The sequence below is a fragment of the Cynara cardunculus genome, assembly GCF_001531365.2.
Source record: "Cynara cardunculus var. scolymus isolate 2C chromosome LG 16, CcrdV1, whole genome shotgun sequence".
Lineage (NCBI taxonomy): Eukaryota > Viridiplantae > Streptophyta > Magnoliopsida > Asterales > Asteraceae > Cynara > Cynara cardunculus.
The window spans coordinates 2,607,623-2,621,425 of NC_037543.1; the positions used below are offsets into that span (position 1 = coordinate 2,607,623).

Sequence of the window (13,803 nt, forward strand, 5' to 3'; positions counted from 1 at the left end):
TTTAAGAGTTTAAGAGTTTTTAAGAGTTTTAGCCAAATGCATTATAATATAGTATAGATATAGATATAGGATGATAATCATAATTTCAAAGGTATAGAAATGAAAATAACAGATTTCAAGAGATGACAGGATCGAAAAGTGTAATTCACTCTAACTTATATTACGAAAACGGTAGCCAACACTAATGGAGTTCATTAGCATCTAAAAAATGTTTTAATCGACTTTAGAAAACCGTTGTTAGTTGTAAAAATTTGGAAAAAAAACTCTATACTTTGAAAATTTAAACAATTTTAACGTTTGTATTTGATTTTGAATTTCGTAAAATGTTGTTTACCCAAACACTCAAAAGTGTTTATTACCGGTATCACACCGGAATAAGTCAATAAGTTATTTTTATAAGCAATCTCAAACATCCCCTAAAATTAATAATTGTCGTTAGTATGTCATCTAATGGTTAGTGTTGATCGCATATTATTGAAATCTCCTTTCTTAATCGCTTATTTTATCATTTTATTTTAATGCAAATTGTATGAAAAAAATATCGTACTTTAACTTGATTCCTATTATAAGTAACGTACCTTCAAAACTTTCATTTTGGTACGTAAGATGTAAGGTCTTAAACATGTAAGTAAGCGGGTAACCGGTTGAAGCATTAACCGCTCACCATGTTGATATGTCGAATGATGTGGTATCCGGTTAATGATTCAACAAATAATATTGAGTTGGATACCATATCACCCGCCACATTAGCATGATAACCGGTTAATGCTTCAACAGTTACCCATGTATTTAAATGTTTAAAATTTTACATCTTATATACCAAAATGGTCCTTCACCGATCAGGTTTGGAATGACATTAAACCCACACTGAACCTTCTTGCGGATGACTGGACTAACATCATGAGAGTCTTCCAGCAAACCACAAAAGACAAGATCATCTGGTCTATTAATCGCAGATTAGTGCTTGCTGGAGTTGTCTACCATGTTTGACAGGAAATAAATGACCGTATCTTCAAAAACAAAATGAGATCTTATGACATGGTGGTCAAGTAATGATGTCCGGTTGAGGCTGATTGACCTTACCATGAAGCCTTCCCTAAACGTGGTCTGTGCTAGGCTTGTTTGGAACCTTCCCTAATGGTTGATTCATTTCTTCTCTCTCTCTCTCTGCTCCTTTCTGTTGGTTGCTTCGATTTAGTCTCCACCCAAATGCCGACCTTGGTTTTATTTTTCTGTCTTTTTAAAAATAAAATTAATAATTTGTTTTTTGACTGGAGGGGCCGTCCCCCTCCATTTAAAAAATAAATTTGAACTAAAAACGAAACACATTCGAATAAATAAAATTAGCAAGTTATTAATTTTTTTCTCTCGATTTTTATCATTGTTTTTACTGAGTAGGATGTTTAATATTTGTCATGTTCACGAGATAAAGTAAAGTGGTCTGATAAATATTCGGTAAACGGTCCTTTAATAACCATTCGGCTAAGAGACCGTTTACTAAATACTTAGAATGATGATTTTTGCCGGTAAATATTTTGGTAAACTATCTCTAAAAATAAAAATAAAAATAAAAATAACGAAAGTAATTTTTATATATATTTATTTTTAACTAGAAGGATACTCGCACAATGTAGCGAGATACATCTCGATTTTAATGTTTCGTTTTATTTTATTTTTTTGTCTCGGTCGATGTTATGAAAAACTGAAAAAAAAAATATTTATATTAGTACCAAAATGACTTTACAATTTCTCTTTTTTATGTATTTCTTTAATTCATTTTTTTTGTTTAATAATATAATTTTTAATAAAGATAATAACTAAGTATACTGTTAGTTATCAATGATTATTCTAATTATATTTTAGATTTTTTTATATTTAAAATGATATGTTTATCTAATATTTGATTATGTTTATCTGCAGTTAGTTAGACGAATTCAAGTATGAAGCTTTAATAAGTTGTACTCATACGCAATTTACTTGTAATCTTAAATTTTAAATAATATGCATCAATAAACAGTACTTTATGCATAAAAAAACTTGTTTTTAATAATTTTTATCAAATACTTTATAATATAGTATATATAATATTTTCTTGTAACAACTTTTTCGGATACGATTATTTTTAATTTTTTTAACAAAATAAAAAATATTAAAATTAATTTTGTGTGAAAATGGGTTGTAAAAAAACAGTTTTACCGAAATAAATCGAAAACAAACTCTGATTACTTTTTATTTTTTTTATTCTTTTGGATGAAAATGGCGATAATCACCAAATTCCATTACTTTTTCTCGTTATTCTTTAAGCAAAGAAAGCCCCTTCCGAAGTCGCAACCGCAGAAAGTTACTTCGCTCCGTTCGCCGCCGCCGTCATCACGACCACCACCACCACCACCACCACCTCCAATCGGTCGAGATATGGGAGCAGCGCAAGCGATGAAGAGAATTCCACGGATCAAGTTTCCACAGCGTCATCCGAAGCCTTCTGGTTTGTTCTTCGTTTTAGTCTTTGTGTTTGTTGATTTAGATTCTGGATGAATATCATAAATAGATGTTGATTCGTTCGTATTAATGTATGGTTACGTCATTTGTTCTTAATTTATGTTGCAGATCATGGTATCTTCCAGTTGAATTTATGATAATTTGTTTCTGATTGGGTTTGGCTGGAATTAGCGAATATGATTAAGCATATAGGAAGAATCAACATATAGAACATAATTATGAATTAATTGTTTCATATAATTTAGATTAATCTTACAAATTAGGTTATTGCGTCGTATTCCCTGGAATAGCAGGATGTGCATATCAACTAAATGTCGGAATGACGCATTAATTGCATTCATGTTTCTGTTCTGCTTGTTGATTTCTCCTATATCGATTAGCAAATAGAGAGACAAGTTAGATTGATCAGTTATGCTTATTTCAAGCTTGACTCAACTACTCAAGCAGAAACATATTTTCATAGATTCGACCAGAAGGCGACATGATTTTCAACGTAAATTAAGGAGATATGACCTAACCATACATTAATATAAACGAATCACCAATTGTGTATAATATACTAATCATGGTAATCCTAAGTAAGAGGTTTGTGGTAAAAGGCAAGTGTTGAGCAACTGGTAAGTTCTTGCATTGTGGTTGGAAGGTTATGGGTTCCATTTAGGGACACAACCTATTTGCATAGTGGCATAGTGCATCGAATATACCAGATGTTCACAAGTTGGAGGTCTTCTCTTAGGATAGAGGTAGGGTCTGCATATATCTTACCCCCAAGACCCTACCTGCGGGTAGCATATACCGGGTTTCTTTGGTTTGGTTTATCGAATAGACTGGATACAAGAACTTTCCTCCCAACCCTCACAAAACCGAGAAGCCTAGTGTAGGAATCTCAATTTATTGGAGGAATTTGGTGATAAATATACAAAACTTTTACACAAACTAACTGCTCATCTCAATCTAGGGGTATTTAAGTTCTTTTTTTTGGAAATGGGTGATCCCAGGCTTTGTCGAGACTAATCCCATGACAAGTCGTGACTGTAGGCTGTGCCCACGCCTCTGAGGTAAATCTGCCGGTGGCCACAAGTGCATATGTAGATGGAAAGAATCTAACCCGGTTGATTTTTCTCATCCCGTTGTCTTTATGCACCACACTAGGGGAATTTAAGTTGTAACTAGTTTAGCTGATGGTCGCTTCATTGTTTCTTTTATGGACGCTTGATACATGAAAACATGTTTCATGATCATTTTTAGTTAAAACCAAACAAACCCAGTAAATCTTACGCATGTAGGGTCTTTTTTTTTTGGGGGGGGGGGGTAGGATATACACAAACCTTTCCTGTATCACAAGGGATAGAGAGATTGTTACCAGACACCCGATTTGTAAAACAAAAAATAAAAATGAAAGACAAAAAAGTGCTATGTGCAGGTAAGAGTGTGTGAAATCAAGCAACAGATACATTTAAACAGGCAAGACAAGGGCAACAGAGACAAAAATGAGGAAAATAGGTTAAAACAATCAAGGAAACAGAAACTGCATACTGACGACTAAAAAGCTAAGAATAGTGTACAGTAGGCAAGTCATTCGTTTCTAGTGGTCGAGTTCAGTTATTTACGTCACTTGCAAACCATGATTTTCAGTGGTATGATGCAATTTATTTGAAAGGCCAACCATAATACTTTATGATTTATCTAAACCAACTTCAATTATCCAAATGTTGGAGATTTTTACTTTCATATATCTGCTTTATATATATATTCCTGCAGGTTCCACAACTCAGAACCAAGCTGCAGCGCCTGTTGCCGGTGATGTTCCTTCAGCCTTTTTCTCAAGGTCTGCCCCATCTGAAAAAACTCTAGGAGGAAAAGCCTCTCTTCAGCCCAAAAGAACACCAATGTCTCAAGAGGAGATTGATGCTATTTTGGTATGCAGTAGTTTTTCTTTTGCTTGTTTATACTCCCCTGACATTTCTATAATGCCGTGATTGAATGGAATAATTAACAATGTGTTTAATTGAGTCGATCCAAGCTTGAACTTGCTACGCCTGTGACCTTGTATAGGCTCGGTCTCAGCTTGCCGAGCTTTTACTAGCTCATGCTTGGCAGCTCCTATAGCATTGATTTTCTGGGGTCACATAGGCTCATATAAGCTCGAGCTTTGGATCACCTCAAATGTGCTTTTGTAAAATTGAAAATGAACACGTAAAACACAATTTCAGATAAATTATTTCCTAAAGGGTTACAACTATAGGCTTTGTGGGGTTGGCTCATTTAGGTTAAGCTGTCAAGGCTGAGCCATACTAGGATTGAGCTTTGCTTGGCTGGTCTTGAGCTTGCCAAGCTTTTTAATGAACCAACTCATAAGCCATTATGAGCCGTATCGTCTCATTTTCACCCCTAGGTCATTTTACAAGTTCCTTTTGATAGGGATAAGGAGTTTCTTTGGTGTTGTTTCGTGTGCTTTTCCGTTAGGTCGGATCTTTGTGTTCCTAAAATAATCTTGTCTTGGAAAAACCATTTCCCGACAAATTCGTGGCTTTCAGTTGTGCTTTCTATATGTTTTATTTGCCCTTTTCACAAGTTGGGGTTCTTCAACCACAAGGGTGGTGACTGATTGATTTGAGCTTGGCTCCAAAGGTCAAAAGTACCAGGAGGTACCAGGTTCAAATCCAAGGAGGAATAAAGATCCCCTTGTGGCCACGGAGGTTCAAATACGGTGACTCCGGGCTATCTGCAAAACAGGTGGTTGCTCTGGGATTAGTCGGCTCGCATAGCGGGTTGGATATCCAAGTTAATCAAAAAAAAAAAAGTTGGGGTTCTTCTCCGAAACAGATGAAATGTCTGCGTATATCCTCCCCAACCTTACCTTAGGTGGAAGATATTGGGTCGGGTCGGTTTGGTTACATATTTTAATGATGTTAAAACTTGTGTTTCTTACTTTTTCCTGTTTGGCAGTTGGGTGGGTGCTTATGAAGCTTTTGGAAAGAGAGAAGACCATCCTAAGACATGTATTTCCTTCTCAATTTCCTTTTTTGAAACAAGTGGTGTATGTTATGAGATGTCTAAAACCATTTTGAAACTTTCTCCATAAATATATGGTTGAATCTTGATTCTCCATGTTTCATACATTACAGGGCTTTCTGCATTCTTGATAATGCTAATGACTACTTTGCCCTTCAATTCTTGAACTACTTTCTTGAAGATGAAGTTGGTTATTTCCATGTCTGTACATTTTTTTTTGAAGTATATAATATTTATATACGACAAATAGAACAAATAAACTCACACACTCTTCTCACCCTTAGGAAACCAATGACTCAGATACCGCTAGGCTAAAGACATTTACTCTGCCATAGAAGTTATTCATAGAGGAGAATGATTTATAGGATGGGTTCGGATGAGAACAACAAATTCATTGAAACCCTAGAAAACCAACTATTTATGTTATTTCCGTAACAAATATTTATGATGAAAATTATTTATCATGAAAATATATGTGTAACATATAAGGTTAAACGCATTAGATATTGTCTGTTTTGTTCACATCCGAACTCACAGATTTAGAAACCGTAATGATAAATGAGGTATTCAGTCCCTAATAATCGACCCCCTTGGGAGCCTAGCGTCCTTGCTTCCACACCAGTCCGATTCCTGCTCAGATACAATCTGTAACATCACAAGCTAACTGTACCCACGGTTTTAAAACGCATATGATATAGGAGGTATCAAATCCTTTATACGACAACATTTGTTCCCTTCCCTAACCGACGTAAGATCTTACTATATGATATAACAATAAAAATACATGATGTCTATGATAAAAGTGTGTGAAATTACACATAAAAGAATACATGATATTTGTTAGAGATTTATGATAGATTATATTCATGATTATTTAACGTTATTTATCATGGATAGTTGGTTAAAATACATTATATCTATGACATAATTGCATGAAAATCATGATATTCATAATAAATAGGTTTCTCAATATGATCCAACCAGAGTGGTTAAAAATATCCGAAAAGAACCTTGAAAAATAAAAAAATTAAAGGATTCATCCAAACCGTTAATTGATATTATTCAAGAGATATGATTAAATAAGTGGTTATAACCATATTTAAAAAAATACTCCCCCTATTTTTTTAAAAATTGAAAATAAGTGAAAGATATAAATAAAAATAATGAAATAAAAACAATTACTTTATTATCTTTAATTTAATATCCATTTTGATATAACCAAGGTTACATTGAAATGATATCATGTCTCAAGAGAGATCACAATTGGCCATGGATGTTTAAACAGAAAAGGCTTTAATATCCTCATCTTGTTCGAAATGACGGACGTCCGCGACTCCCATGCTAACATACGCTTCAACTCCATTACCACCTGCATCATCCACCATTATCACCCCCCTCTTAAACGGTACACACCCACAGCTTATCCATTCAGGTTTCCCAAAACCAAAATCCACATCATAATATGGAAACCTACACCAACTCACCAACCACACCACATTTCTATCATTAGAAATGTTTCTAATTTGGGAAAACGACTTCAAAACCATTTCTTTCCTTTCTTGGCTATCATCATGGCCTAATTTCGAGTACTCTTTCATCGTCTTCATCACAGAATCACCCAACAGATCTATCAAATCTTCAAATCCTAATTCTACCTTTTTGGTAGTATTACGTTCAGTAACGATTGGCCCCCATTGATTTCCTATAGAAATTGATCTGGGTAACGAGGATCTTGTCTTTTGTCTGAGTTTTGTTGGTTGGAGAGCGACAGAATCTCTCGAATGACCGTAGATCGCGTGATCTACACCGATGAACGCCTTCCAGATCAGGGCTGACACCAGTTGTACCTTGAACAATTGACGGTTGTCGGTCTTTCCGTTTGATGTGGCTTTCATTCTCATGTTTGATATCGCGTTCTCGTCGAACGAGAGTTTCTTTGTGACGTAACCATTGTCGTTTAGCTTGGTGAATCCTTGTTCGATGAAAGGTGAATCTTGAGCAGGAAACGATGAGAACGATGTGATCAAACCCGTCTCCACTTTGGCGTCTTTTCGACTCAAAGTTGCCCATTGGTTAAGGAACGCGCTCATAGTAGAGACGTCACCGATCCTATGTGCGATGCTTACACCAAGCGCCGAACCTCCACACTCGAATGCAGTGAGTTGGGTGGCAAGTACTGCATCCGTGGGTCCATCTGCCAAAAGTTTGGAGGGAATGAATTGGTTGATCAGGTTAGGATCCACTTTGAGCTTGAAATCAAGAATTTCTTGAATTGTGGTATCAGCTTGGGCTTGGACAAATTCAACACCTTGGTCATTACAATCAACTGTGCGGACGTCCGCCATATATCTACCAGCTAAAGGGTACATAAGTGTTAGGGTTTTCTCTAATGATTTCTCAAGTTGGGTAGGGTTATAATCGGTATTATGAGGGAAAAAAAGAACGAGAGAGATATTCATCGAGGGTGCAAGCTCGTCGACGAAGCTTATTTTATAACTACGAAGAGAAGGAGGAGTTGAAATGGACGGTTTTATCAATTTTCTTGATTGGATTTCGGTCTTCATTGCCATGAATACGTTTACTCGATGTATTTTGGTAAAGGGAGCATGGGGAATCGGGGTACGAACGTATGAATTCCACGACATTGTCATTTGGAAAACGATCAAGTACAAATATCACAAAGAAAAACAACGATAACATGTCGGATTTTATAGCGTAAGAATTCGGTTGGTTGTTGGTCTCGACGCATTTAAAACGATCCCGCCTAACAACGAAAGAATAGCCCCCATAACAAACTAGGCTTTTTAGGACGTTTTTTGGTAGTTCTTAAATGACTTAACAACTGTGAATCATATGTAATGGCGTTACAGTAAGCTGTAACGACGATCTAACAAATTTTATTGACGAAATTGAGTATCTTATGTAACACAAGAAATAAATCGTGTTAAAAATGTCATATAAAAAAGCTAATAAAATGGTTTATTTATTATATCTTATCAGATTACCTAATTTCGTCGATATAACTTGTTAAGTACTTGAATTCGTCCCAACAATTTATTGTAACGTTACTGTATACGTATGACACACAGTTTTGGTCATAAAACTTGTAAATGTCTCATTAACTATTCTATTAAGACGTCTAAAATGACTGATTAAACGTTCCAAGAGACTCATCTTGTTGCAGTGAGCAATACCAGTCCCTGCTCATGGGTTGAGTTGAACGGGTTGAAGACATTTGAACAATCCAACCTAATGTTTGCGGTTTGAAAAATTTTAACCCAAACCAACCTAAACCAAAGTGCAACCCAACCCTTACGGGTTGGTCGGGTTGATACTTTGGTACATTAAAATATTATTGTAACCTTGAATATGTTAATTCTCTACTGATAATTTCTTTTTCATCATCAACGATTTGATACAACTTATCCATACTTCTTACGTATATCACATTCAATTAATTTTTTCAATTTACATATATATGTTCACAGTTACTAAACATATATACGAATGAGTTATATAGAGATACATATAGATTGAAAATAGGCGTATATGAATAGCGTACCTGATAGTGTAATTGTCTAATGTATATATTAATAGAAATTCAACAATCATATTAAATCCAATAAATAAAAGAATAGTGGGTTCATCGGGTTGAGTTGCGTTCAAATAATAATAACCCAATAACAACCTAATACCTACAGTTTGAAAATTTTACAACTCGATTAGACATCGAGTTGCTTCAGGTTGAGTTATTTCTCATCGGGTTGGGTTGATCAGGTTGGTGAGCACCCCTAGTCGTAACTAACACCTAAACTCGGTCAATTAATGACATGTCGACGAAAACACCCGAGAATTTCAACAACCCTGCAAATAAATTTGGGGAAAATCACAAAAAAAATTAAAATCCATCGTTAAGAAGTAACATACAAAATTGTGAAGCGTTTTAACGAGTCGAATCTTAATTCCCCCACGAGCCATATCGTCTTTTCTACACCCTAGATCTATTAAGGGGGTGTTTGAGATTGCTTATAAAAACAATTTATTGACTTATTCCGGTATGACATCGGTAATAAGCACTTTTGATTGTTTGGATAAACAACTTATACCGGTGTCAAACCGGTAATAAGGAGTTTTTGAAGAAGTTAAACCCTTCTAACTTATAATAAGCTGATAAATGTTTTTGTAAAAAAAACATAAGTTGTTTCAAATAAGCAATCCCAAACACCCCCTAAATGTCTATCTAGTGACATTAAGTAGAGAGGTTGCTTTTGTGAAAACTTTTTCCTTAATGTGAAGCCATTATTGTGCTTCTGTTGCCTAAAAAATTAAATTCTCAGTTTGCGACATCTAACGACTTTTATTAAATGGTATGTTCAAAACATTAAATTGTTCGATTTGGTGATGCTTTTTTGACTTATCTGCTCATTAAATAATCTTGAAAAACCTTACAAACTGTACTGATTAACTTCGGTTTTGGTGCCATAAGAGTGTGAGGGACCATTTAGTTCTAATTAAACAAAATGTTAGGCGTTATCGATGATTTTAATGTTAGATTCGTCTGTTAAAATATCTGAATTTTATGTGAAACAGACATTTTGTATCGACCTAACGAACAAATTTAGTTAAAAAGCTGTTATACCATGATCAGAAACTAATTTCGATTCGTTGTGTTATGATTGTCGTTAACTATAAAAAAACAATATGTTAAAATACGATTTTCCTGAACGTGGTTGAAATTGCAACATAGCGGACTCCCGGTTGGTTTCTGTATACCAGTTATTATCAAATGTATGTTGTATATGCTCATTCAGTTAAATTCATAGACGTATAATCATTTACAAACCCAATAAATTATACAAACTAAGGACTTGTTTGTTTTTTTCATTTTTAGCTCTTAATTACCACTTATGTCTGATTCGTTTAGACGTTTTGTAATTTAGACTGTTTTTTTTTTCCAGAGTCTCTTATCACTTAATAGGATCCGAATAAATAAAGAGGTAAAGTAATATCTTAATTTCTCTTATTTTTCTTTTCTTTGATTTTCTTTGACTGTTGCTTCTTTCTTCACCAGGGACGTCATCGTCCTTTCATCACCCATGTGAAATGTATGCTCATACCTTCTCTCTCTCTCTCTCTCTCTCTCTCTCTTTATATATATATATATATATAGGGTTGGGTTCACGTGAGACCAAAGGTTTTTCGTGAGACCCAAGACCAATTTATGTTCATTGATCAACTTTATAAGCTAATGATCTAATGGTCTAAAGTTGCACGATGGCAATTTTGTGATTATTGAGAAGTCTCGTGACGTTTATGAAGAATGTTCAGATTGTAGATCTAATCCAAGGGTTGAGAATTGGTCTTACGGGTCTCACGAAAAACCCTTGGTCTCACATGATCCCAAGTGTCTCTCTCTCTCTTTCTCTCTCTCTCTCTCTCTCTCTCTCGATATATATATATATATATATATATATGTAGGGGCCTAATCAAATGAGAACTAATTAGTTTGTGGTAACTGTGAGAACCAATATTAACCACAAATCAATAGATAAATTAGAAAATTTATAATTTTGGCAATTTTGAATTAAAATATTAATACAAGGATATTTTTGGTATTTTAAAACTTTCCTCCCTCCTCTCTTCTCTCTCTGGCCACCGGCCACCGTCCTCCGGTGATACTACAATGGTATCACAATGCATCATATAGGTGTTTGGGTATCACATTGATGTCGTTTGTGTGATCGATCGAAGATGTAACACAGTGGTATCACTATGCATCTTATATATGATTAGGTATCACAATGTATTTTTTGTTTAACAGAGCCAATATTTTTAGGTATCACAATGGTATTATAGTGGTATCACCGGAGGACGGTGGCCGGAGGCCGGAGAGAGAAGAGAGGAGAGTTTTAAAATACCAAAAATATCCTTGTATTAAGATTTTAATTTAAAATTACCAAATTTATAAATTTCCTAATTTATCTATTGATTTGTGGTTAATATTGGTTCTCACAGTTACCACAAACAACTCAGTTCTCCCTTGAATAGGCCCCTATATATATATGGGCTCATTCAAGGGAGAACTGATTAGTTTGTGGTAACTGTGAGATCCAATCTCAATCACAAATTAACGAATAAATTAGGAAATTAATAATTATGGTAGTTTGAGTAAAAATTATAATTAGAGGGCATTTTAGGTATTTTTAAAAAACTCCTCTCCTATCTTCTCTCTCCTCTCTCATCTCTCATCTCTCCGGCCTCTGGTGAACAAAAATCCGGCAGGTACCAAGTAATCACAAGGATACACAATGTGATACTCATTGTGATATACTGTGATACCCATTGTGATATACAGTTATACCATTTGAGTACCACTGTATATCACAATGGGTATCACATTGTGTATCTTTGTGATTACTTGGTACCTGTCGGATTTTTGTTCACCGGAGACCGGAGATTGGAGGTCGGAGAGATGAGAGAAGAGAGAGAAGAGAGGAGAACGAAGTTTTTTTAAAAAAATAACTAAAATGCCCTATAATTATAATTTTAACTCAAACTACCATAATTATTAATTTTCTAATTTATCCGTTGATTTGTGGTTGAGATTGGATTTCACAGTTACCATAAACTAATCAGTTTTCATTTGATTAATCCCCTATATATATATATAAGTTAGCTTAGAAGATTAATGTGAAACAAGAACTTCTATCAGCGACCAATCCTCTATGAAAAGTTTCTATCTTTCCACATTTCTGATAGCATCGGAAGTCTAAAAGGTATTCAAAAGGTTCTTACTGTGTTCCATCTGTTAAGCAATACTTGAGATGAATTTCGGCAACGGAAATTTTATTAAATCAAGAGAATTTTGCAAAATATTTGCACCTGATTCTACAAAAATAAACTATTGATTCAAATTTCAAATTCCAGACGCTTGTTGGTTTATAAAAACAAACAGTTTTATTGATTCAGACTTCAGATTTCAGCACCACCTCCAATTGATCAAAAGTGAAATAAGACTTCACACTTCAGCACCTCCTAAAAAACAAATTAGTTTTCATCTATTGCTTCATATGATGCAGTGTTTATACAATGTTGTTTCATATGTAAAACTTTCAGGACTATTTTGTTTGTGGAGAAAGCCACAAAATGAACGTTTCACATATGAAATAACATTATATATATAAAACAACACATGAAAATTGGTTTGTAAGTTCGCACCGTTTGTTGAAAACTTCTGTCTTTGCAAAAATGACATTATTATCATCCTTTAAACTATCGAAAGGTAGTCTAGAAGGAGTTATTATAATGTCTGGTTTTTTAATAAATTTAAATATATCAGATAAAAAACTTCTAAACAGTTATCTACTACATAGTACATGCATATTTGCCTCTCTCTTGATATGAAAGTTATCTGACATGGGCTAGTGTTTATCTGTTATAAAAAAGAATCAAATGATGTGAATCTCTTTATCTTTGTTGTATTTGAAGTTGTGTCATTAAATTAAGGGTGCTCATGGGTTGGGTTGATCGAATTGAAGACATTTGAACAACTCAATCCAATGTTTGCGGTTTAAAAAATCTTAACCCAACTCAGCCCAAAACAAAGTGCAAGCTAACCCAACTCAAACCGTACGGGTTGATACTTTGGTAAATTAAAATATTTTTCTAACATTGAATATGTTATTTTTCTACTCATAATTTCTTTTTCATCATCAACCATTTGATACAACTTATCCATACTTCTTACGTATATCACAATCCATTAATTTTCTCAATTTACATATATGTTCACAGTTATTGAACATATATACGAATGAGTTACATAGAGATGTGAATAGATTGAAAATATGTGTATATGAAGAGCGTACGTGATAGTGTAATTGTCTAATGTATATAAATTAACAGAAATTCAACAATCATATTAAATCCAAGAAATAAAATGATATTCGGTTAATCGGGTTGGGTTGTGTTCAAATAATAGTAACCCAATATCAACTCAATACCTACAGTTTGAAAATTTTACAACTCGATTAAACATCGGGTTGCTTCAGGTTGAGTTATTTTGCATTAGGTTTGGTTGAGTTGATCGGGTTGGTCGGATTTTTGAGCACCGTTGATCGAAACACATACAATAAGTAATATCAACAATCCTCTCAACTTTGGTAAACTTTGAGAGACTGATACGAGATGTGATATATTCCATCAATCGAATGAGTTCCAAAACGTTACTATTTTACCGGAAAAAGATGAAAGGATTGAAATGTAAGTAAGTGAAAGTAAAAGGGCTTA

General features: G+C 34.3%; 2 protein-coding genes across 2 annotated transcripts; one reads left to right on the forward strand and one right to left on the reverse strand.

Moving 5' to 3' along the window:
* Positions 1–2,300: 2,300 nt before the first annotated feature.
* On the forward strand, positions 2,301–5,688 carry LOC112529717. The gene is made up of 3 exons (XM_025141087.1): positions 2,301–2,485; positions 4,261–4,418; positions 5,449–5,688. The coding sequence occupies exons 1-3, from the start codon at positions 2,416–2,418 to the stop codon at positions 5,464–5,466; spliced, it is 246 nt and encodes an 81-aa protein (XP_024996855.1). The 5' UTR covers positions 2,301–2,415; the 3' UTR covers positions 5,467–5,688.
* A 1,011-nt stretch (positions 5,689–6,699) lies between these two features.
* Positions 6,700–8,148, reverse strand: LOC112529806 (pelargonidin 3-O-(6-caffeoylglucoside) 5-O-(6-O-malonylglucoside) 4'''-malonyltransferase-like). The gene has a single exon (XM_025141214.1). It carries the CDS (start codon positions 8,082–8,084, stop codon positions 6,792–6,794), a length of 1,293 nt encoding a protein of 430 aa, XP_024996982.1. The 5' UTR covers positions 8,085–8,148; the 3' UTR covers positions 6,700–6,791.
* Between the last annotated feature and the right edge of the window lie 5,655 nt (positions 8,149–13,803).